Below are 25,503 nucleotides of genomic sequence, written 5' to 3'. Positions count from 1 at the left end.
CACTATCTTCACTTTCACATCTCTTTAATTGTAAAAAATATGTGAAAAGAACTTTTCATTACAATTTTTAAATTTGTTTTGTGCGCGAAAAATGTTGTCGAGGATTGAAATGTATGTGATAGCCCATAAATAAAATTATCGTATAAAAATCCACAAGAGCTTTATTAAAAATTTGTAATCATACGGTCGTTTGCTTTCCGTCACCCAGATATAGTGACTTTTCTCGGAACATCACGTTGCAACAACTATTACAATTTTTTGCCATTGCATGCGCGACGTTGGCTGCATAATTAAACGATTCGGGATAGTCCTGTCACGCGAGGGGAATTATGTCCGCCGCTTTAGTCGGGTCAGAAAAAAAGGTAGGTCGTTCGATCGCACTATGATGGGTTATAGCCGGTAAATTATGGTGTCAAGAAATTCTTCTATAGTATTGTAGATCAAAGAAAGACCTAGTTTCATTGATCTAGTGACCTCCTTAATTTCTTTTATAACAATTATATACATATATACATATATATATTATAAAAAAAAAATCAAAAATTCTATATAAAACCGTGTAAAAATAAGAATAATATATTTATAAAAATCGAGTTTCGCGTTTTAGCTTTAAAAATTACTAAATCTGTTAATGATTAATAAGGTTTTATAGTATTCATATCACCCCTGCATCTCTTTTTTCTCTACATAATTTAAAAACAATTTTGCAGATAAAAAAAGCAATTTTTTTGTACTACGATATCTTTATTATAAATAAAAATAATCTTTTCAGTTCAAATTTAGATGTATCCTTTAGATTTAAGTGGAATATACACATATATATATAAAATGTTTTAAAATTAGAACACGTTTATTTAAAGATTTAATCAGTACGATGATGAAGTACTTTATGGAACTAGATCTCTCTTTTATTCTAACGACCAAGGCACAAAAGAAAAGTCATAGGTACATTTTTTGCTTGTGTTTCTGGCCGGTAGCCGGTTGCTAAGATTAGACACGAAAACTCTATATATATAGAGTGACATTTATATACGTTGTCTCTTAAAATATGGACTTAAATACGTGCGCTCATGCCGTCTCTTCCGCTTCATACTTTATAGTTAAAGTATTTAATTATTCAATAAATAATATTAAATTTAGTATTATATATCATACACATAATATATTTAATTATTCTTCAATTTATAAGAATTGAAAATAAAGATATATACGCACAAAAGAATTTAACAAAAAAAATTGTTTAGAGTTCTTTTTTAAGAGCTTTATAAAAAGACAAATTTTTGTTTAGAACATTCTTTTGCGAAAACAAGATCTTTCTGAAGACCCGAAAAGAAAGTTGTTTAATATTGCTAAGCACACGTTCTTTGATACGTACCTAGTTGATTCGTGTGGTGCATATTGTAAATGGTAGTACCATAGTCCAGGGCCATATGCTACACTCTTAAGTAGTAGTATATCCACTGAGATATTTAGTATCCACTGCGAAGCACCATCCGGATTTCTCCCCGACTTAACACCAGTTCTCACACTCGCAAACGTAAACACCGCGATTATTTTATCGTCACGACACACGGATTCATGTTTTCCAAAAGATAAATAATTTATAACCACCAACTCGTCTTATCGGCGAGATTTTCTCTGTGTTCGTCGCTCTCTATCACTTTTTTCGTATGTCCAAGAGATGATCTAGAAAGAGAATAAAGGAGAATCATCAATTTATCTGACATAAAATATATCAGAACAAGTATCGTAAACAAGCTACTTTTGATGATTATAAGAGCAGCAGAGTTCAATCCATTAGTAATAATATCTGCTATCATCTGTTTTGACTATCTAATAAAACTATTACGAAAGAAAAAGAAAAGCAATTTTTTTAAAATATATCTCTAAGCTCTTTCTAAAAGTTAAATAAACAATTTTGCTTTATCTGATTCTGCTAAAAACCTTCTTAATTTCAGGCTGTATCTTTTTAATTCTGGATATTACTTGTGAATATTTTTCCTTTCGTTTTCAACAGAAAAAAAAATTCGATCACATTTCTTATGTACATAAATTTATATATTTTTTCTTATATATATTCACGAATGCAACGTGCAAAAAAAAATGCAGAAATTTATAATGCTAAAAGTACAACAGTAGCTGTTATACGCAAGATTTGGATTCAAGAACGAAACTGTGAACAACGTCCGCGCGCAAGTGCCAAAGAATGAAAATCTAATTTTGTGCCTCTGACAAGTGCAAATGTCCTTACAACCTCCAACAATGATCGCGATAATGAATGCATATCAGTGTTTTGCCGAATCAAATGCATCGTATTTATTTTTTTGACGCTAGCTGATTATTTAAAGGTTAAATAATAGCATTGCTTACGTTCAACTTTCCTCCCCCTTTTCTCCTCTCTACCTCTTCTTAACATTGATACGATTAATACGTAATCGCTGATTTCGCACATGTGCTTGGGGTGCATGATTGATGATAAAACAGTGTCGAGAAGCGGCGAAACACGAGACATTAGAATATCTCATTATCGTCGCCATTTATACGTTCCCCCTACATACAATCGATTGATGGCGAGAATAAAATATTGATCGCGTGATAAGTCACAGGTCTTCATTTATCAAGCAAAGTATTGACTAGCATAACGTTGCGACATAGAAATCGCACAATAGCAACGTAAATTTTACCTTTGGAGTTGTAGAGTCGCGTCGAGAAAAATTCTTTCAATAATGTGTCCACAAATTTGTAAAATAAATGTTAATGATATTTTTTACAAGTCATTCCGTATATTTTTCGCGTCACCGTATCGAATAATCCATGCACGTGAAGAGAAAAATTTAAAATATTCGCAACTCTTACGATTTTCATCGGACGATGTTAAAAATGCGGAGATCCTGCACGTGGGAAGACGAGGTGATCTTCCTCGTTATAGATGCGATCGAACGAAAGATCAATGACCGCATAATAAATATAAGCCGTAAGAAGACTAACTAAGCTAAACGTCTCTCCTCCGCTTTTTATATATTGCAAATACGATATAAACGCATTAAAGATATATATATATATATATACATAAGATGTTATTACTTCTATTGAAATTGCGATAAGATTTGCTTCTTCTTTTCTTGAAGCCGCATATATTTTCATTTTTGTTTTCGCGTTAAAATAGCCGCTAAGTAAATCAAAAAATGAATCTTTATTCTCTTTATAAATATCAGTCTCTGTATATTAATTTTATTAATTGTAAGTGATTACACTAAATAATTGCAAAAACGCAATTTTCATTAATTCATCGTTAATGTTTTCTAGTTTAACAGAAAATATTTCCATACACATGTTTCATAAATACATAAATAAATAAAAACATTTGTATACATTTTCTATGTTTTTAGCTGTATATGTTTTATATATATATTTTTTTCTATTTTTATGCAATAAATTATTATATATCTTCTTTATATAAAACATTAATGTAATCTCTTTTCCTTAACTTGATTGATAAAACTGTATCTGAGATTATCAAGAATGAATGCAAAAGAAAACATAAATTCCGCTCTTATTACTTAATGTGTTACTCAACGTGTGTTATACAATTCGATTCTGTTATGTGATCTGTTATCGACAGCCGTGATAGATTTGTTTGTCATCAATTCAAGCGATAGGTGAACGAAAGTGGAAAGGGGTTTCGAGACTAGAGGATGGAATGTTCGGGAGAGGCAAGTATAGTTCACCATTCATGTCGTAAATTGATCCCTTGACTTCGCCTAAGTGGCGCGGATGACTATCATGACGTCATCCGGCGTTTCCTTTTCTTCTCTCTTTTATCGTAAACCTTTTCGACTCATGGACAAGCTTTTTTCTCGCCGCTTAATCGGCGATGTTACTTTATTAGTCGTAAATTTATCACAATGAAAACATATACTTTCTCGATAATTTTAACATGAAACAGGTACCGAATATGCGCGCGCAATAAAAATAATTATTAGATTAATAATACATAATTCACAATTTATAAATAAATTGGAATAATTTAATAATTTAATAATTTATAATTATTGTGAATAATTTTAATAGATAATTGGATAAAAATACATTTTATTGTTAGCAAAGCGAAAAGATTGATCCAAAGGGAAAAAAAAACGACGGTACTTAAGAGAGACTATTGCGCGACAGTTTAAGTGCAGATTTGCATAAATAAATGTTAACAATGGCGCGATTGAGATACGATCTCTTTGCGGCTGAAATCACACGCGCAAAGTTGCAATGCGTCGCAAGCGCCTTTTCGACGAGATAAGCGAACTCGGCCGCGCTATCGAAGCAGCAATATTGGGTTTCGTCGAGCAACTTATCTGCATTACGGAGGCGGGGCTGCGACATTCGTACAGTTATTTATGATTGTGCGTACTACGGTGCGTCGTGATCGTTGTTGGAAATGGAAAGGATCGTACGACTGACCCAGTTAATCTTCGCACTATTCGACGCGAGAAAAAGGTTCGATTCTCTCGACGGAATCACGCGCGGCCACGTCACGTTTCGAACTGCATTCCTTGCCAACAGTCGATCGACATTCCCTGAATATCGTGAATATCGATTTTCTCTTGTGAAATAAAATCGAGCAATTACAGGAAGAATTGACAAAAATCGATCAAGGAATTTCACTATATGAGATATAACCACAAATTTCTGTGTGTGTATCCATCTTTTTATTATATACAATTAGAAAATTTAATATTAGCAAATCGATATCAATAAAATATATGATAGTAAGAAATTAGATTATTTTTGGCCTGGTTTTTTTTATTTTAATTTGTTGTGGTGGAGATGCTAAATTAACAAGGAATAAAATTAGATTATAATCAATGATTAATATATCTGCATACTTTAATTTTGTTGTCATGTAAGAAATTTTAAAAATAATGATATTGTAAGCCATCCGATATTATATATATATAAAGATTGAATTATACATAATTTTAAATTTATATTATATAATTTTTAATTATTTAAAAAATAGCTTTATATGCAGAGTCGGAAATTTGCTGTTAGAAAAATATTGATATATTATGCATCAATGTCTCTTCGTTATTAGAAAAGATCGCTTTGAGGAAACGTCTATGATTATCCAATCTAAAAAAAGGTAAAGATTTCAAAGATCCGTGAAAATAAACGTGACACGGATCTCTTGATCGGCACCCCAGATTATCGATAGTTCGACCGACCTTTATCTCTTTTTCTCCGCGGCAACTACTTCGTGAATGCTCTTCCCGCCGCAGCGGGGAACCGGTACCATTAGCGGGATGTTGAACTTGCCTTCAACTTGGCCGCCTCTATACGCGAGGACTCCCCGAGAGCGCCAAAGGCGATTATAATGGCACGCCAAAGATTAAGGCGCGTTGGCGACCTTCGTCTCATATCGCAGACAGAAAATGCGCATGATCGCCGCATTGCGTTTTAAATAAACCATAAATAAAAACTTTTTTTCTCTGGAACTGACGCACTGCCATTCGCATTTGGCTCTTACTATCCCGCGATTATTTAAATTCATAAATAAAAAATTTCCGGAGGAAATGAGAGAGAAAAAGGGGGGGGGGGAGAGGGAGGGAGAAGGATTACTGTCGAAATGCCCGCATACGACATGGCAAAAATGAAAAAAAGTATTAAAATAATAAAAATAAACGTCTCTGAAAAATGATTAAAATTAATGAATAAACTCTTGCACGTTGATATAATATAACGTGTAATAATGTCAATTGAATGTAAAAGTTCATTTAATCACTCATTTCTCTCATTGTTATTAACAAAACTTAGATTCAAGCAATCATTGCTTTTTCAGAATTTTAATTGGACGAATTTTAATTCAATCATAGAGATATATACTAAAAAAAATTGTGAGATATAAATGAGTTACGAATGCGTGAGATGACGTATGGATATGTAAATTTACCACACGGTCCGAATCGAAAAGATATTTGAATAAAACTCGATACACGTGTTGAGAGATTTGGCACATTTAGACGACGCAAAACGATAAATATAGGTCGTCGGGGGGAAGTGGGGGTCAGATTAGATCGTATCCCTCATAGATTTAGTCGCAACCGTTAAAGCCTTGAGGCTGACAACACTTATGAATCAATGTTAATATCGAATTGTGTTGAAAGATTGAAAGATATACGAATAATTCATTCTGGAAGCTCGAAAATTACGTGAAAGTTAATTGCATTTTGTGTACATTTTTGATATAAATTTTTAAACAACTCGATATAAAAGTACATAAATATACTTAAAATAGATTTTATTCACTTATAAATTTGTGATTTATTAAAATTATTATTTATTTTTGAATGTGAAAATTGAATCAACGTCGTAGGAAGCTTTACAGAAATTCTTTCATGTAGAAAACATATTCTCATATTATTTATTTATAAATAGTATGAGAACGCAATCTGCATGATCCAGTTATATGGAAAACAAAATAATAAAACTACTTCCTCTTAGTTGGCTAAAGAAATAATTTATACGTTTTACACATTGCGTTTTACGCGATCAAAGTGGAGAATCGATGGCTCTTGCATCGAACGATTCGAAAATCCTATCGATATCTTGGACGCGACAACGGAAACTTTATGAGAAACATGGCATGTGATGCGAAAAGGCTATAGACGTTTTGCATATGCGGAATCATGTGACGTGTTCCTCGAGGTGACCGAAGAAAGTATGTATATATGTATACGGATAGAGGAAAGTTGCGGCTAGTTCATTTCACAGACGCATACACACACACATAAACATGTGTTCCAATCCACTGCGCGTAGAAGAGACAAGGTATTATTAATTCACTAATTTATCCAACATATCGCGATATACAGCTGTAGGTTTAACGATTGAATCGACATTTTTCTCTAGAACCGGAAACTGACACGCTATACAGTCACCGTGGAAGGCGGTTAGATGTGTCAACATCTGATTGAAATAAATAATTAGAATGTTGGTCGCTCGAAGCATAATCGAAATACCGAAACATGAAATAACCGAATGGAAAACCGATGGGAAATCGTAATGCGCAAAGTCAAGTAATTATAAATAAAAAAGGTGCTAAATTAATTTCCATCCAACTAATACCCGCCAATTTTTCGTATATACGAATAAATTTTATAAATCGTTTATATAATCAGAAAGGAGATCAGATCAATTTAATACGATATTACTTTGTATTATTGCAGAAATTGTCTATCTGATCTAATACCCGAGCATGAAGGGATTAGTCAACGGGTTTTCCTCATAAATGACGCAACAAACGTTGAGCTAATCAATCTTAAGGTTAACGATCTCGATAGTAGAACGCAAACCGAGAGTCAAATCTAGCGAACGCGCTACTTCGCCATCGATCAAAAGTCAAAGTCTCCAATTAGTGTATCGAATTGTCTATCTGATCTAATACCCGAGCATGAAGGGATTAGTCAACGGGTTTTCCTCATAAATGACGCAACAAACGTTGAGCTAATCAATCTTAAGGTTAACGATCTCGATAGTAGAACGCGAACCGAGTCAAATCTAGCGAACGCGCTACTTCGCCATCGATCAAAAGTCAAAGTCTCCAATTAGTGTATCGGTAGTAGATACACCATATTCAACACGGAAGGGAAGGGGAGCAAGGATAGGGGAGCTAAATATATTTTTCTTGCCGCTCGATTTCTTTCGTTCCACGTTTGCGCGACGGGTGCGCCGAAACCTGTCCATTTATCTCTTCCTTTCTCTTTCTCTCTCTCTCTCTCTCTCTTGCTCTCTTTCTCTCGAAAAAGCGGCTATCTATCTACCAACCTACCCAGCGGGAGTCTATTTCTCTCGTTGAGTAGGCGCCAAGAATCTAAATTCGACGTCGCCACGCCTCCGCGACTTTTCACGTGCTGTTATATAGCGCGCGATAAAAGCGCATACGGAAATTCGCGCCGAGATTTAATGCGTAAGTCAATCGCCATCGCGATATAAATCACCTGGATGGATCGTAACTTTTCGATGCAAAACTCTGTCTTTGTTATTAAGGAAGAAAAATAAAGAAAAAGTAAGTTATTTAAACATTATTTTCTTATAATTAATTTATATTATTTTATTATTGTATGTAATAAAATATATATTTTAACATTATATATATAAAAGTAATCTCAATAACAAAGAAGTAATATTGGTTCATTCACGACAATTATATCGCATGAAAAATCGAAATAATGTGAAAAAGATATTGTAGGAAAATTAAACGCGACAAAATTTTTTAACTGATCGAATTTTGTAAATTAGGGTATTATTGACGCGGCTATAATTTTTATCATAAAATTATAAAAGATTTTTATAAACTCGTCTCTTCGCACATATTTAATTTTATAATCGTTTTTTATCAAGTTAGGCTTTGGTCAATGAGCTCGTATGTCAAGTGCGCGATGAAGCGTGACAAAGGCGAGAGAAAAATCAACGAGGCCGAAAAAAAAAAAAAAAAAAAAAAAAAGCCGAGTATGGCGCGGAGCAAGCAACGCCGAGGGCGCGATAATCAAATAACATCGCCCTTGTGCCCGACGCCATTGGCCCACATCCCACCGCATACAGGACGTGATACACGTGTACTCGCAGCGTGTAACGCGTGCTCGAATATAGTGGTCTCTCAGTGTGCATCGCCGGTGTGCATTTGCCATGCACTCGCAGAGAGCCGCGTACCACGCGTAATGCACATTTGTAAAGCTAGACGCGTAACCGCGACTAGACATTTTTCACCGCGCCGAGTAACTTCTTTAATTGAAACCTTTTGTAGAGGAACAAAGTGTATCCTCTCTCTCAAGAAGGGGCAAAAAAAAAAAAAAAAAAAAAAAGAAAGGAGGACCTCTGACAAACAACGACTTTTCTCGCCCTCGCACGCATCGCTATTTTCGCGGTTTCGTGCGAAATTTGCCGCCGTTTTGCACACTTCATCGCCACTTTTGTGTCTAATAATATACTTCTCGATCGAGCAGCTTTGCGTACACGCGCGCATGCACGTACCCGAACACATGCTCGTTCGCACGTACCCGTAGCGTGGAACGAGTTTTGTCAGATATACGCGTAAACAAGAGCGGCAAATGTAAAGGCAAACTCTCGGACATCTCATCATGAGATGTATGGTATTGAATTCTTAAGATCTTAAAGTGTGTAAATATGGACGCGGCACCGCATAAATTTACATCCGACGAATCCGGCGAGCTGGCGAAAGTTTCGATTCACCGATGGCATTTAATTTTAATTCCGTATTGGTGTTGGAAAACTTTGGTCGCGTGTACAATATAACGTTCGTTGACCTTCTACTCTCTATAAAGAGAGAGGATAGTTGAATAAAATCTTTTGCAGTTTTTTTCGCTTACGCAGTTTCCTTCACAATGATGAATAAAAATGGAAATTTTACAAAAGAGAAAAAAGAAAACATTCTGTAGTTGCAACCATAGTTGCAACAATAAGAAATTAATCTTTGCACTGACGAAGAATAATTTGACCTAGATCTTTTTGTATATATTAAATTAAATCAAAACACTTTCAAAAGAAAAATTTATTTATAATTTTATAAGTTTACTGGCAATACTTTTGATTAAAAAAAAGATCTTGCTCCATGGAGTTAAGTCTTTTAAACCACATTTTTTTCACTCTAACACTTTCTTAAGGTTTCAAAGAACTTCCTCGAGCAAATCTCAAGAAAAAAATTGTGTAAAAAATGATTAATTATTAATACCTTGCAAAGTATGGTGCTTGAAATTCAAAATTTACGATAATAATATCCGCGGAGACCACGGGTCGGCTTAATTACCAAGTTCAACGCCGGCGATCGTTCATGATTACAGCGACAGTTGCGAGAACTTACTATGTAGGTCGAGATTCGAGGAGAACGAACTTGCGATCCATCGCTTCCCGAAAGAAGTGACCCGCGATATCGTGCGTTTTACGAGGAGAAAGTTTCTATACCATTTTTCTCTCTCTCTCTCTCTTTCTTTTGTATGTGTATGCGTACACTTGTGGTGTACGAGATACATGGTTACGTGGGAAACGACGTCGACTTCGGAAGTAAGGTTCTTTAGCTTCCACATACCGCGATGAATCGATGACGATGTGTACCACGAGGAAAGATATGAATCGAGAAAGCACTCGCGAAACCAACGCGATGCGATTTACAATTAGATGAAATTTTAATCCCCTCCTTCGCCTCACATTAAATTTTGTTTTATACAATTCAAAGGATATTGAATAGAAATATTACAATATAAATAGTGACTTATTCTTTGTAAAAAAAAATTGGAATTTTTTATTTTTATCTTTTATATTTATATAGAAATATCGAAATATGAAGAATTTTTAAAATGTAATCAAATTTTAATTATAATGTACATATGTATAAGTTAACGTCCGACGATCGTAATATTATTCTATAAAGAAATTATAAATGGATCTATTATTATGAAATCCTTGTAGGCTCTTTATAGAATAATATTGGAATACATATATAACGATGGTTTTTGTGTGTCCAAGATTAAAAATAAATTATTCCTTAACAAAATGTCGAAATATGGTATCTTAATAGTGATCGAAAAACATGAAATTTTTTTTTGACGAATTGCGGCGATCTTTGCATACGGTTTTATACTTACAGATTACTTATTGAATCTTATAGCATGATTATCAAAAAATTTAATTTTGGCAACTCTTCGAGAACTTTGCACACTTGTATAAATTGGCTTTTCATGTACTTTACTCTTTAAGATTAGAATATATTTGATTGTACACGTGTAAATCTAATCTTGCAAATGTTTTTTTAAAATATCTAGAATTGCAATTGTATAAAGTGGATTTTATCTTGTACAAGCATCGTTCAAGTTCGGGCGTGTTTATTAATTGCAAACACGTGTATCGAATCTACCGGAATCTACGAAAGAATCCGATATACTGCATTTGTGTGAACCCGCTTAATCCGATTAACTATACATCTCAACAAGCTGCTAATTAGCTCGATAATAATCCACGTTATGCACGAGCGTATATTATTAATTATGTAAAATTAATAGTTTTGTTACGCAATCAGATCAAAATTCCATTACTTTATACATTTTATATAAAATATTATAGATAACAAAAATAATGAATTAATAATAAAAAAAATTGAAAATATAAGTTTATCTATAATTTTTAAATAAAAAAATCATTATATACAAAATATAATTCTTTTGATAATAATATTATCCTCTAGTCTGCAATTAGTCATGTTTAGAAAAAACTTTAAATAAAAAAAATGTTAAATAAATAGATATTAAATAATATATGATTACCCATTCTTGCACAATCGTGAATGCACAAATATATAGTTGATTAATTTGATGTCGGATACGATGACACCGCGGAATCAGATATGAATATACACCGTGACATTATTACAACGACGTTTCTCCATTACGCAAAATATTATTTATGCGTTTTCGTCTCTTGGATAAGGTTACCGAGATATTAATCGCTTATAACCGGCGCAAATGTCAAGCGATACTCGTTCTCGTGCGCGTGAAGAAGCGTGCGAAAAAGACTCTCGCGTGATGAAATATCGTCGTTCCATTCTACGCTTGTGCGTCCGATTCGACAAACGTGTTCTCGAAGCCGTCGTCATCATTGTATTGCGCGATGCAACTCGTGCGTAAATCTTTCTCGACGCGTTCGCGTCGTGCCGTTTTCGTTCGTTGACCGCTCAACGACAACGTTCTCTGAACGACACCCGGGATCGATGGATCGAACCGTTCGATCCCCGCGTCATAGATATATAGCCGCTCTTTATTCGACGTGAATGAAAATGTGATCCTTTATATCCATTATATCGGTAGCGAGCAGGATAAATCGCCACCACGTCGTGATGCATTTCTATTTCGCGACTGACGTTTTCAGAAGAGATGTGGACAAAATTTCTTTTTATAAGAATCATTTTTTTTTTTTTCGATCCATTCACAAATTCACAATAGTGTTAAAAATAATTTAATCCACAAAATTATATGATTCTGCGAGATTTGGCAGAAATTGTAGAATTACAATATATATTTATTATGATTTTGAAAAAGCAAAATTATGTCATCTGATATTTTTGCTATGATGAATGATGCCTGGATTGATTAAATGTTGGGTAAATTGGAAGACCGAATTATAGCGATTTTTAATAAATTGCAACAATTGAATACATCGGAGTATGTTTCAAAACTATTAATATCTTTTTAATATTAAAACAAACAATATTCTCTAAAATTTATGGTTTTTATAATAAAAAAAAAAAAAAAAATCATTTTTAAATCTCGCATTAATATCAAATATATTATAGATATATGACATATTATCTGTGCTAATTTTAAAAACTTAAAAATTCATATTTTCACATTTTTCAACATCAGACATTTATCTGCAAAGAAATAATCGAAAAATACAATTTAAAAATTTATAATTATAAATTTATAATTGTCTAGGATAATGCAACACTTTACATATATTATCCTACAATTACTCTTTAAAAACTTGTATCGAAATATGTTTAACAAGATTTATGAGACAATTGTTTACGTAATTCATTTACACTTGGAAATATAAATGATGGACAAATTTAATTATGACTATAATTTTTCATTAAATTCTACAAATTAAAACAATTTATTGTTAATTTGGATAACGCTCTAATGATATTAATAATAAATATTTTAATGTCGAAACATAATTTTGTATTAATATTAAAATACAATTTTGTCGCACATATTTGTTAAAGTTAATTCGGATCGCGGATTAAAGAGACGTGTTTAATAAACCACCGACACGACACGACGCGCAAGCGATCGACTCCGAACGTGGGCGTCACACACAACAGGTGTTTCCTGCATGCGAAGCGTTTTCCTGCTGTCCGAATGAAAGAAAGAGAGAGAAGAAGAGAGAAATTTTGCTCTTCTCCTTCTATTGACATTTCCTCGTAAACAAATTTTTGTAAACATATATATTGTATTGACATTTTCGACACGTTCAGCCTGAGATCTACTACGCATTTGTTAGAGTGTAACCGTCCGATTTTCTCGTCACGTGGACGCGAAACATGATCTTTAAATTAAACAATTAAAAGTCAAAATCAATTGACAACATGATAGACTCACGGTAAACAGTCGGCATTCGAAAAACATCGACGTTTGTATTGCCGTTGAAAAGTTTTATTATTATCACATCATGTAAAACGCCATGCAGTCTGTTTACGCCGCGATGAAGATTCATGAATATTTCAATGCCTAAATAAACATAAATCTTTGATAAAAGCATTATAGCCGCGCTATTAATGAGAGAAAGAAGAGCGAATGGGAGGGGTCGTCTTTGGAGGCGCTACGTCTTCGTTTTATGCTCCAGCAGCGCGATACGTATTCTCGATGTATGATTTATCCGGCAAAGATATTCTCTCTCTCTCCCTTTTTTTTCTCGGTGTTTCGAGAGCGGCGCGAAAAAAAACGCAGATTGCGTAGCGCGCGCGTGTCGAGTGAACGAGAAGACGAGCGCGTAGAAGAGAAGGCGGTTTGAATTTTGCGCTTATAGATCTTCGTACGAGAAACGTAACGGCCAGTAACAGCGAACTCTCTCATCGCTCATTGCGACACACCGCTGCGAAATCGCGAAAATATGGCGGCCGAGAGACGGCCGCCCGCCGCGCTTTCTCGAACGAGGAAAAACAAAGTAAGTAGTTTGTTTATTTACCTCTTACGCGATGTTCGTCGTATTTTCCGTCTCTTCCACTACGTAATTCCCAATTGCGAGAAGGATGGAGATCGCGATGGAGAAGAAAGGCGACAGACGGACACGAAAGACTCGAATTACACTACCGACCGCGTTCAACGTTCTCCGTCCTCTCTCTCTCTCTCTCTCTCTCTTTCTCCCCCTCGGAGTTACTTGACTTTTCGCACACGCTCTGTCGTCTCACACACGAACGATCACACCGCGTAAAACGACGCGAACTGTCATAGACTATGACAGCACACACCGAGACGCAATACGCGCACCGCGGTTGCCCGGACGGCGTACGCTACGTCGTTACTACACCCGAGAGACGACGCGCTAGTGGCTGCTGTTACGCGAAACGAAGGTCGCGTCGACGGGCGCGAAACGAACGGCAACCGTAGCAGCAGCGAGGAAACGCGTCGCACGACAGACAAGAGCGAACTACACCGCCAGTCGCTTCGCGCGCTCCCCACTTCACGCCTCATTCTCACTCCCTCTCTCTCTCTCTCTTCCACCCCACTTCGTGCGCGCTCCGATCTTCTCTCTCTGCGTGCTGTCCGCGCCACCGCGCGGTCGCCGCCGTAGGTCCCCGATTATTTATAGAATCTCGGCATTGTTGTGTCCACGCGTTCCCTCGCGTCAGGATCGTCCCTCGCGACTTTATCGCCATGGATTCCTCCCGCGAAAATTGCATAATTTTATACGATCTTAAATTTTATAAAAATTTTAATTTTACCAGGTAATTTAAAAAAAATATTATCTATGTGATCTTTTAAATTATACAATTCAAATTTACTAACAATTATAAAAAGTTTTTCTAAAATACTATGTAGCATATTATAATTCGAGTTTATTATTAATTATAAAAGCCTCTAAAAATTACTTTTATTAATAATTATAAATAAAATCATAACTCACAAATATCTATAGTATATTATATATCTCAGCATTAATAAATCATATATTTTCTTCATTGTTATTTGATGAATTTACTTCACGACGTAATACTTGTATAAACAAACGTGTAATTATCTTACGCATATATATAGGACTTTGTAAATTAAAAAGCTTATCTTTAAATATCGATAATTTTTATCTTTGGCGCGTTCTCAAAATAACTCTTTTATCTTCCTTTTATCCCCCTCTTTTATTTCCTATCTTAAGAATATTATGTACGCAAGCAAAATAAGCAATTGTAAATATTCGTGACACGTGTCCAATGCAAACCGTGTCCTGTGTAAATGACGCAAGGATCGAACGAGGAGCAATGCAAACGCGTAGCGCAAACGTGCGCTACGATAACGTGGGCGAACTCGGTACGTACGTCATTCTATTCAACTGTTTCCTCGTCATAAATAGATGGGCCCGATTAATCACCGACGAGCAAGCCCAGGGGCTCGCCTTATATTACGCGATAGAAAAATCGATATTTTCCTCGCGGCCGATATTTATAACCCAATCAGTTATATCCTCCCCCTCGGGTACATCTACCTACGTGAGAGACGTAATATGTCCACCAACGTAATACTTGACTAAAATTTACCGCTATCATCTAGGGAACCGTTAAATTTACAACGCATCACGCGCCACAGTGTTTAACGTTAAAAGATTATGCGGTACTAATTTTACGGCTACGCGTCATACCGATAAAATTAAATCGGCTAATTTAAAAAAAAAAAAAAACATTTCTAAAAAAGCTTTTCAATTTTGCGCGAAATTTTTTCATTAGAAACAAAATTTTCCTATATAATCTTACAGTTATTTCTATGCAAATAAATTTTTATTATATTCTTCAATTAATCTGTGCAGTCTTATTAAAATAAATTATACGTATGTAATACACACACATACATTTTGTTCCAGTGTTCCATTTAAATCTGAAAATGATTATATTAATTTAGAATTTTACATAAAAAGAATAGTTAATTTTTGCTAATCGTCTCTTAGAAAATAGCAACTTGCATAGAAAGCAAGTTTCAATATGAAAAATATATGGTAATCTGAATCAGATTAAAAATGCATTGCGCACTATCGGAAGTCCGTGGGTGCTGCGGCTGGCTGCTCCCGGAAGTTCTCTTATCGTCAGCCCTTTGTTTTCTCCGCTTTAATTCACCGAAATCGTACAATAATCACCGACCGCGTCACCGGCGTTAATGACACTGCACAGATTACGCTTATCGAGTCGTACGGTCATAGTACGGGGAAGAAAAAAATAGTAGACGTAGACATATCGTATTATAGCCATTGAAGTTTCCAGCCTGATTATATAAATAAAATTTTATAATGTGTGTGTGAATTTATGTATGTACGTACTGATAAATTTTATAAATGTATATAGCCAAAAAAGTAGAGCTTTCCTCACGACTGCTTTGACAGCACAACTTCAAACTATCTCAAAATTTGTAACTTTATATAATTGTTTAGTAATAAATTTTTTATATTAATTTTTCTCACACAAAAGCAATTATATAAATAACATATAAAATATTACTCTTTATATATAATATATAAAATATTATTCTTTTAAAAAATTCAAGATCTTACATTTCCAAAATTTAAATTTAAAATTAAATTATCGAAATATTTAATGTTACTTATGAAAAAATTAGGATAAGAAATGATAGTTTATCTTCCCAAAAAATTGAAATTTTAAACTTATGAAAGGGCCCGTTATTAAAATTATAAGATAAACAATTTTAGGAAATTCTGTCTATTGTAATCCAATATATCATATCTAACAAATAGGTGGAATCAGACAGAAATCCATTTGTCAATATTTCCTTTACCGTGTCATTGTGGTAAGCCGAACAAACAGAATCAGTATTATTTCGCTCGTTCTTGGATTAATCATGTCACTACGCAAATTGACATTTGGTCCGAGATCGTGCCTCTCTGACGCAATCTCGGCAGTGCGCGCGTGCGGTTATAGCAATACCGATTTGCATTTTGCAAAAGGACGACGGACAAAATGTGTCGTTGCCGAAAAATTCAACGTCGAACATCGCGATGTGAGTAATGCTTCGAAGTTGCTGAAACGATTGAATCAGAAAGCATGTGACGAAATATTATTAGAAAGTATATAATTTCTCATAAATATAAAAAAAGTTTCTCACGCGTTTCTAATCGTCATTAATAAACCTAACGATCATTCTCGTATATCTATAACGTAAGATTATAAAGTCAAATTTTTTTAAAAGGAAAAAAAGATGAGAACTTGAGATATTCTTTTACGTGATTCTTTTTGACACATAGAAAATGTGCTTAATTTTATGCTTGTATTTTGGATTTTAAGTATATTCTTTTCTTTGTAATGTAAAGACTAACTAAAGAACTACATGTATATTCGAAACTTACTCTTTGTAAGTTTCCCTGAAAGAAAAATTCGTTCATGTCATGTTTATATCCAATTCCTTCTCTATTTCATATTTTACAATCAATATGCGTCATGTTTAAAAAATGCGGCTCCGGCACGATCTCCTATTCCGTTAACCACAGGTGGTTTCCTTCAGAAAGTCGCGGACGGACGGGCTCGGCGATAATGAACGACTCGACTGTAAAGTATTGTAAAGCGAAGGAGAAAAGTCACTCTTCCTCTGCGACGAGTTCCTCGCGTGTAATATCATGCATCCCGCCTTTGACGTGCGCGGTTCTTTCCCGTGAATCTAATTCGAACAACGGTGGAATTTTTTTTTTCTCAGCCGCCGGCTAAAAAAACAGAGCCATCTCCCAATCACGTGCCACCTTCCAAAAATAGCAGACAAGGTCACGTTAAGCGGGTTTCCCCTCGACCACCACCAACCCTCACCGCCGCCCGCCCTAAACTTTATCGATTCATTGGCTTGGATACCGTTAACACATCGGCCAATTGAAAACTAACATTTCATGAATATCAATTGTTAAGCGAAAAAGATGGAAAATCGTCAATGGTTTGTTCTAGTTGAAATATTTGGTGAAACAGTAATTATGCCTTTTTTTCTTTATAAAAAGAAAAAAGTTCTTGAAAACATTTAATACAATTTACAATTTATAAAACAATTTATGTACATACTTTAATATTCTGTTGCGTTATTAAAATGCATAATTTTATAAAGATTAGAGATTTCAGATTTAAAAGCAAACGTCTAAGCTTTATATATAATGTCAAGCTATAATAATAAAAATTATTTAAATATTTTTATTTTTATACTTTATGATAAAGAAATATTATTTTCGGGCGAAAAATATTTTCGAAAAAGAATATTCTCTCTCTCTTTTCTTTCACGTGCTGGTGGAGACGCGGAGCAAGGCAGCGAAGTACAATAATTTCAATAATATGCAAACCATGTATAGCGATGTATTTTTATAATTTGTGCAAAAGATGATGCAGCAAGTCAGGCGGTTCTAATATATTCAGAGTTTCTCGTTTGCTTCGGGCTATTTATAGCGGATCGTTCGATATGATGTACTGATTTTATTTTTAGCTGCTTACCTAGCTACGGCCCTTTCACCCCTTCGGCATGACACCCTCGTGACAGCTGAGCACGCGAAAATTGCCGATATTTACCTGCAAAAAAAGTAAATTTTTTGAAACTATGCATTGAAAAAATAATATGCAATCGGTAAATATGTTTATACAGTATCTGAGATGGATCAAGCTTTATTGGAATAATTTTTGTTTTTTTCCGAAGCGAGTTTCAAGAAATGAAATCGATATTTAATACCGATCATTATAAACAGTTATAAAAATACATTATAAATCAGTTATAAAAATACTTTATAAAAAATTATTACACACACAGTATATTGTAAAAACGTACAATTATTTACAGTGAGAAAACATTTAAAAAAGTTTTGTAAATATTTATAAAAAAATCTTTAATAAAAAACAGTTTGTGTGCACATATCAAGTTATAAACCGATTCTTTATAAATATCAGGCAAGTTTTTTCATCAGAAATAAATAGTGATTTACAGAAAAAAAAATATCTAACACAAAATATTTGCTCTCTCTTATCAAGAAATTACTTTTTATAAAAGATTTGCTTTTATAATTAATTAATGACTATTGTTATTTCGATGAGCTCAAAATTTTCGATATTATAGATCGGCAAAAGTTGTATTTTCCATAACAAATTAGCGCGTTTTCGTTGACGGAAAGAACATGGAGATCATTTTTAGAAATTAATTTTATTCACGGCATCGAAACATTACTCGCAAAAATTATGCCGGTTTTATTTCCTGTTTGTACGTTCTCTCTAAATCTTACACGGAAAGCGCAAAGTTCAACGAGACTCTCGGTAGGTTCATGTGAGAAAACCAGACACAAGGATCGCATCGAGCTGTCTCGATCTCAGCATGAGGTCGTTCGGAGCGTATAAATACGCGTCTTTAAAAAGCCGACCGTTCCGCTTTTAAAAAACCGCGTATCGTAGACGACTCGTTCTCGGGGTGGCTCGTGTTTCTACGGAGTGTCACTTGACTCCGTGGAAAATGAAAAGAACGTTATAAACTATGATATAGCTAATTTACAATACGTAAATCTATGGTTTTTAAACGCAGCATAAAAGAGAAATTTATAAAAATATCCAATAAAAAATCCATTTTTTTTTATTTGGAATAAAATATTTTTCATCATTCCAGAGCAAAAAAAAATAAGGAGAATTTATAACATGACATTTTACAAAATAAATTTTTATTTTTATTTAGACCTAAATATATATATATATATATATATATTTAAAACAGGTCTGCTGTAGCATTGTATTCTTTCTTAAATAATACTACATCTGAAAAGTTGCCTGAATTGGCAAAATTGATTATTGTGCAAGACAGTATAACGGGACGTAAAGTATCGCATCGGGAACAGCTTGGTTAGGCGGGCACACTCTCTTTCTCGCGGTAATACAGCCGACACATGTGTGTACTAGTACGAAAATAGTGACCGGCTCGTTCGAAAATACCGACCGCTAAAAATACGGACAAAAATAAACGTCCACACGTGTGAAAACACGCATTAATATTCGCCGCTCGTCCGACGGGCCGACGTTTCCATGCCACTGTATAGTGAAAGAGAGGCCCGTCCGAGCGCGGGTGGCAGACAAAGATGGACACACGTAAGTTCGACAAGAGGAAAAAAAAAAAGAAAAAAAGGAGGGAGAGAATATAAAAATCTAACGGTGGTGAGCGAAGCGAAATTATTTAAATATTTTTATTTTTATACTTTATGATAAAGAAATATTATTTTCGGGCGAAAAATATTTTCGAAAAAGAATATTCTCTCTCTCTTTTCTTTCACGTGCTGGTGGAGACGCGGAGCAAGGCAGCGAAGTACAATAATTTCAATAATATGCAAACCATGTATAGCGATGTATTTTTATAATTTGTGCAAAAGATGATGCAGCAAGTCAGGCGGTTCTAATATATTCAGAGTTTCTCGTTTGCTTCGGGCTATTTATAGCGGATCGTTCGATATGATGTACTGATTTTATTTTTAGCTGCTTACCTAGCTACGGCCCTTTCACCCCTTCGGCATGACACCCTCGTGACAGCTGAGCACGCGAAAATTGCCGATATTTACCTGCAAAAAAAGTAAATTTTTTGAAACTATGCATTGAAAAAATAATATGCAATCGGTAAATATGTTTATACAGTATCTGAGATGGATCAAGCTTTATTGGAATAATTTTTGTTTTTTTCCGAAGCGAGTTTCAAGAAATGAAATCGATATTTAATACCGATCATTATAAACAGTTATAAAAATACATTATAAATCAGTTATAAAAATACTTTATAAAAAATTATTACACACACAGTATATTGTAAAAACGTACAATTATTTACAGTGAGAAAACATTTAAAAAAGTTTTGTAAATATTTATAAAAAAATCTTTAATAAAAAACAGTTTGTGTGCACATATCAAGTTATAAACCGATTCTTTATAAATATCAGGCAAGTTTTTTCATCAGAAATAAATAGTGATTTACAGAAAAAAAAATATCTAACACAAAATATTTGCTCTCTCTTATCAAGAAATTACTTTTTATAAAAGATTTGCTTTTATAATTAATTAATGACTATTGTTATTTCGATGAGCTCAAAATTTTCGATATTATAGATCGGCAAAAGTTGTATTTTCCATAACAAATTAGCGCGTTTTCGTTGACGGAAAGAACATGGAGATCATTTTTAGAAATTAATTTTATTCACGGCATCGAAACATTACTCGCAAAAATTATGCCGGTTTTATTTCCTGTTTGTACGTTCTCTCTAAATCTTACACGGAAAGCGCAAAGTTCAACGAGACTCTCGGTAGGTTCATGTGAGAAAACCAGACACAAGGATCGCATCGAGCTGTCTCGATCTCAGCATGAGGTCGTTCGGAGCGTATAAATACGCGTCTTTAAAAAGCCGACCGTTCCGCTTTTAAAAAACCGCGTATCGTAGACGACTCGTTCTCGGGGTGGCTCGTGTTTCTACGGAGTGTCACTTGACTCCGTGGAAAATGAAAAGAACGTTATAAACTATGATATAGCTAATTTACAATACGTAAATCTATGGTTTTTAAACGCAGCATAAAAGAGAAATTTATAAAAATATCCAATAAAAAATCCATTTTTTTTTATTTGGAATAAAATATTTTTCATCATTCCAGAGCAAAAAAAAATAAGGAGAATTTATAACATGACATTTTACAAAATAAATTTTTATTTTTATTTAGACCTAAATATATATATATATATATATATATTTAAAACAGGTCTGCTGTAGCATTGTATTCTTTCTTAAATAATACTACATCTGAAAAGTTGCCTGAATTGGCAAAATTGATTATTGTGCAAGACAGTATAACGGGACGTAAAGTATCGCATCGGGAACAGCTTGGTTAGGCGGGCACACTCTCTTTCTCGCGGTAATACAGCCGACACATGTGTGTACTAGTACGAAAATAGTGACCGGCTCGTTCGAAAATACCGACCGCTAAAAATACGGACAAAAATAAACGTCCACACGTGTGAAAACACGCATTAATATTCGCCGCTCGTCCGACGGGCCGACGTTTCCATGCCACTGTATAGTGAAAGAGAGGCCCGTCCGAGCGCGGGTGGCAGACAAAGATGGACACACGTAAGTTCGACAAGAGGGAAAAAAAAAAAGAAAAAAAGGAGGGAGAGAATATAAAAATCTAACGGTGGTGAGCGAAGCGAGGAGAACGAAGGATGAAGCGTGAGAAGAGGCGAGAAAAGGCGGTAAAGTGCAGTGAGCCTTGCTCAAGCATCTTTAAACAAATTTTCTTTCATCGTGCCGATACCAGCGCTGTCTTAAACTACAAAAATAGACTCGGAATCGCGTTCTAAATTCCTCGAGTCGTTTCCCGATTACCAAAATACGTAAAGATTAGTTGGTGATGAATGTGTTGGATGTACTTTAGAATATGCATGTTAAACGTATAAAAACATGTTTCATAATGATTTTGGAGAAATTACATTTGATAAAATTATTATTATCATATAATTGGCCGCAAGAATTTATACCTTATTTATAAAAAGATTTCATATGTAGACCGATACCAAAATTTGAGAAATAATGTAGCAAAATAACCATACCAAACACCAAAAATTTTTACGATATCAATGATATAAATATGAAAAATTTTCACTTTTTACAAAAATAATAAAAAGAACATGCTTAAAAATTATTAATATATTTCTTATTATAATATATATTTTCTAAAGAGTCTGAATATATTTTAAAAACAATTCTCTTGTATGATATACTCCTATTAGTGCCATTAGCGACATTGCGACTTTTGTGAAGCATAGTAAATAAACTCGACAATTTTTTTTAAATACGTAAAAAGTAATAAAAAGCTATATCGTATTTATTGTGTTCAAAATAAAAGTAGAGGTAAAAATTCTTCTCTTACTGCTATTTTGCATGGAAACTTCGAATTTGATAACCTTTTTGAATATAAGAATCGAGAGATCTATGAGAAAAATAACAAAATTTCGCATTCGCGGCACTTGTATCATTCATCATGATTACTCCTCGATTCTCGGTTGCGAGATACGCGCGTGTGTATGAAAGCCTGCGGATCTGACAGAAAAATCGCCAAGCGAGAGAGCAGCCTGGCGCCACCGTGACAGCGTGAGGCGGCGCCCGCGCCGTTTTCTGACTCACGACGAAAAAGACGGCACACACAATGCGACGAGAAGAAGGGTGACCCGTCGCCCGCCCTCATGCGCGATCGTGGTGTTGCCAGGGGTAACCCTGATATTTCGCGCGCGTGACCCATAATCGCGCAAAATGCGCCAGTGCGTCATCCCCGCATCGGAGAGTTCATGGGGTGATCTTGATATTGTAACATTAATTAATACTTAAAGATAAATATTCAATAAAAAAAAAAAAAAAAAAAAAAAGGAAAGGAGAAAGTGAGAACATTATTGATTTAAAATATGCGAAATTATATCAATTATACAAAATATGTGATCACTCTGGAAAATTAATTTTCCAATTAATATCAAAACTATAAACGTATATTGTATTTATCAAGATCATTTTACGTTTATGTATGAAAATAAAATACGTTGCTATTATAAAAAAATGTGCATTTATACAATACATAATTTCAAGCAAATGAAGATGAATATATTAAAATCTTCAAATAAGATTTTGATTCTGAGAGTTTAAGTTTTGTTTTATATGTTTGTCTGTAAACGACGATAATTAATCTCACCTGATGTAATCTCACGATTAACGATGCAAAAAGAGATCAATAACTATGTCAAGAAAAAATTTAATTATTACCTCTATTACTAAACGCGTACCTATTTTTTATTCAAAGCAGGTTCTCTCTCTCTCTCTCTCTCAAATATAAAGCGTTGTCATAGCTACATGCATTATTCTATATAATACGTCTTGACGCGAAAGACAGTAATGAAAAAATAACTTACTGGATACAATGGCGTGAAAGAACTATTCCAAGATAATTTCCTAAATTTCTTTGATGGTAAAAAAATGAAGCGAACAAAACACCCACTTTCCCTTGGCTTCTCGTGCACTCCATCAACGGATCCATCCATTCGCGACGACGGCCGTCAGCGCCGTCATCGTCGTCATCGTCGTAGATTAACAGGTAGGGACCGTTTTGCCACTCCCGCCGTTCGATCTGTCGGCCGGGGTGAGGAAGGGCGGTGCGGATGCGGACGAGGGGAAGACGCCCGAGCTATTTATAGCATCATAGGTCTTTCGTGGGAGGATCGAGTGGGACGAGGCTGCGCGACAACCGGCGGCGGCGGCGACGGTGGTGGCGGGCAGGGAGATGGAAACGTGTCAGGGGTGGTGTTCGAGGAATCCAAGGGAGAGACGGCAGTATAGGGTCTTCGAGAAGAAGGGGAAAGCGCAGAAGCGAGAGAGGGCGAAGCGGGTGAGAGGCAAGGTGGTGAAGGTAAGAGTGAAGAGGAAAGCAAAGGGCAAAGAGGGACGAGGAGAGGTGATAGTCGCTATAAATAGAACCGGCATTCAGCCCATGGACTCATCTAGGGTGACCTTTGCGAGAGAAAGAGGAGAAAGAAAGAGAAAGAGAGAGAGAGAGAGAGAGAGAGAGAGAGAGAGATGCAACGTCGACTTACAGGACGCTATTAGGCTAGGTTATTGGTTCACCCTCATCTCCTCTCTTTCTATCATTCTTCTGGGTTGGGCGCCACCGGCCGCGAATCTGGGTTATGTTTACTACCCCCTTCCCGTCCCCCATGGCGACCGTGTCAACGGCGCCGCTGCCACTTTCCTCGCGCGAAAACGCGCTGCGACACGCATCTCCTGGGTGCACGCATGTGTATCTCCTTTCTCGCACATGTATATTTTTCGTTACAAAAGTAAACGAAGATTAGCTTGTCCGAAATAAAAAAATATGTGCTCGCAAGCAGTCGATTCATTATTTACAGAAATGGCTTCTCTCACTAATTATATATATATATCCCTAAAATATAATTCTATTAAATCCTCTTGGAAAATATATTTCTCATCCTTCCTATTTCGGGAGTCAAAATCATAAGGAGTCATTTTTAATTTGAAATTTTGTAATCTTTCATTTCTCTTATAGATGTATATGAACTTCATCTTTTTTTAATCATTTTTTTGTGAAATCTTTAATAAACTATCTGTAGATACGGATTTTTCACTTATTACGATAACATATATCTCATAATTTTCCCATCCTATGCATTCTTTAAAGATATCGATTTACTAAGAAGTTTATATTTTTATATGGAAGTAATCAAATTATATTAATTTAAAAAGTATTAAATATTCAAGCTATGGTATTAAATATTTGGGAAAAGTTATTATTTTCTATATTGTATGTAATTTGTAAATAAAATATAAATCATCGAGAGAGAGAGAGAGAGAGAGAGAGAGAGAGAGAGAAAGGGAAAAAAATATATTTTTCAGAATAATTATAAAAAGAATAGATGTTAGTAAAAAACTTTATGAATTTAAGATAGGAACTATTGGGTCTTCGTATATGGTTACGAAATATTAAGTTCAAAACTCGCAAAGGTTTGCCGAATCACAAAAGAAACAAAATGATTGGAAACGGGAGTAAATACAAAAATAAAGCGCCGTTGAAAAAGAAACATCGACGGAACGAACTTTGATTACCGATCTTTCCACCATGGAAGGAACGATCGCTTTGATCAGTGGCCGAGAGCACCAAAGTAAATACACGATATAATATGTCGAGATCAAAGCAACCATTCCTGC

At 34.8% G+C, this 25,503-nt stretch overlaps 2 protein-coding genes across 14 annotated transcripts in view; one reads left to right on the top strand and one right to left on the bottom strand.

The window, feature by feature from the left end:
• The window catches only part of LOC115243708 (histone deacetylase 4), a 103,724-nt gene that overhangs the window by 41,222 nt on the left and 36,999 nt on the right, over positions 1-25,503 (bottom strand). For 3 of the 13 annotated variants that reach the window (XM_029820889.1, XM_029820895.1, XM_029820892.1), the window contains exons 1-2: positions 13,747-14,213; positions 1,376-1,686 (exon numbers count right to left, since the gene is read on the bottom strand). The exons of 6 other annotated variants lie outside the window; for them this stretch is intronic. In XM_029820889.1, the coding sequence (XP_029676749.1) occupies positions 1,376-1,430 (55 nt within the window). In that variant the 5' untranslated portion in view covers positions 1,431-1,686; positions 13,747-14,213. Of the gene's footprint in view, positions 1-1,375; positions 1,687-13,746; positions 14,214-18,235; positions 18,303-25,503 lie in introns of those variants that run through there. 4 more of the 13 variants (XM_029820896.1, XM_029820897.1, XM_029820891.1 and 1 more) reach the window with 3 other exon arrangements.
• Positions 11,289-25,503, top strand: part of LOC115243710 (cytochrome c1-2, heme protein, mitochondrial-like) — a 33,577-nt gene continuing 19,362 nt past the window's right edge. Inside the window, exon 1 of the mRNA XM_029820903.1 lies at positions 11,289-13,725. Coding sequence (XP_029676763.1) covers positions 13,672-13,725 — 54 coding nt within the window. The 5' untranslated portion in view covers positions 11,289-13,671. The remainder of the gene's footprint in view (positions 13,726-25,503) is intronic.

The sequence above is a fragment of the Formica exsecta genome, unplaced genomic scaffold (genome assembly GCF_003651465.1).
Source record: "Formica exsecta isolate Colony F162 unplaced genomic scaffold, ASM365146v1 scaffold72, whole genome shotgun sequence".
In the NCBI taxonomy this organism is placed as follows: Eukaryota; Metazoa; Arthropoda; class Insecta; order Hymenoptera; family Formicidae; genus Formica; species Formica exsecta.
The sequence above is the reverse complement of the archived record's forward strand: the minus strand, read 5'-3'. Positions and strand labels throughout refer to the sequence as shown.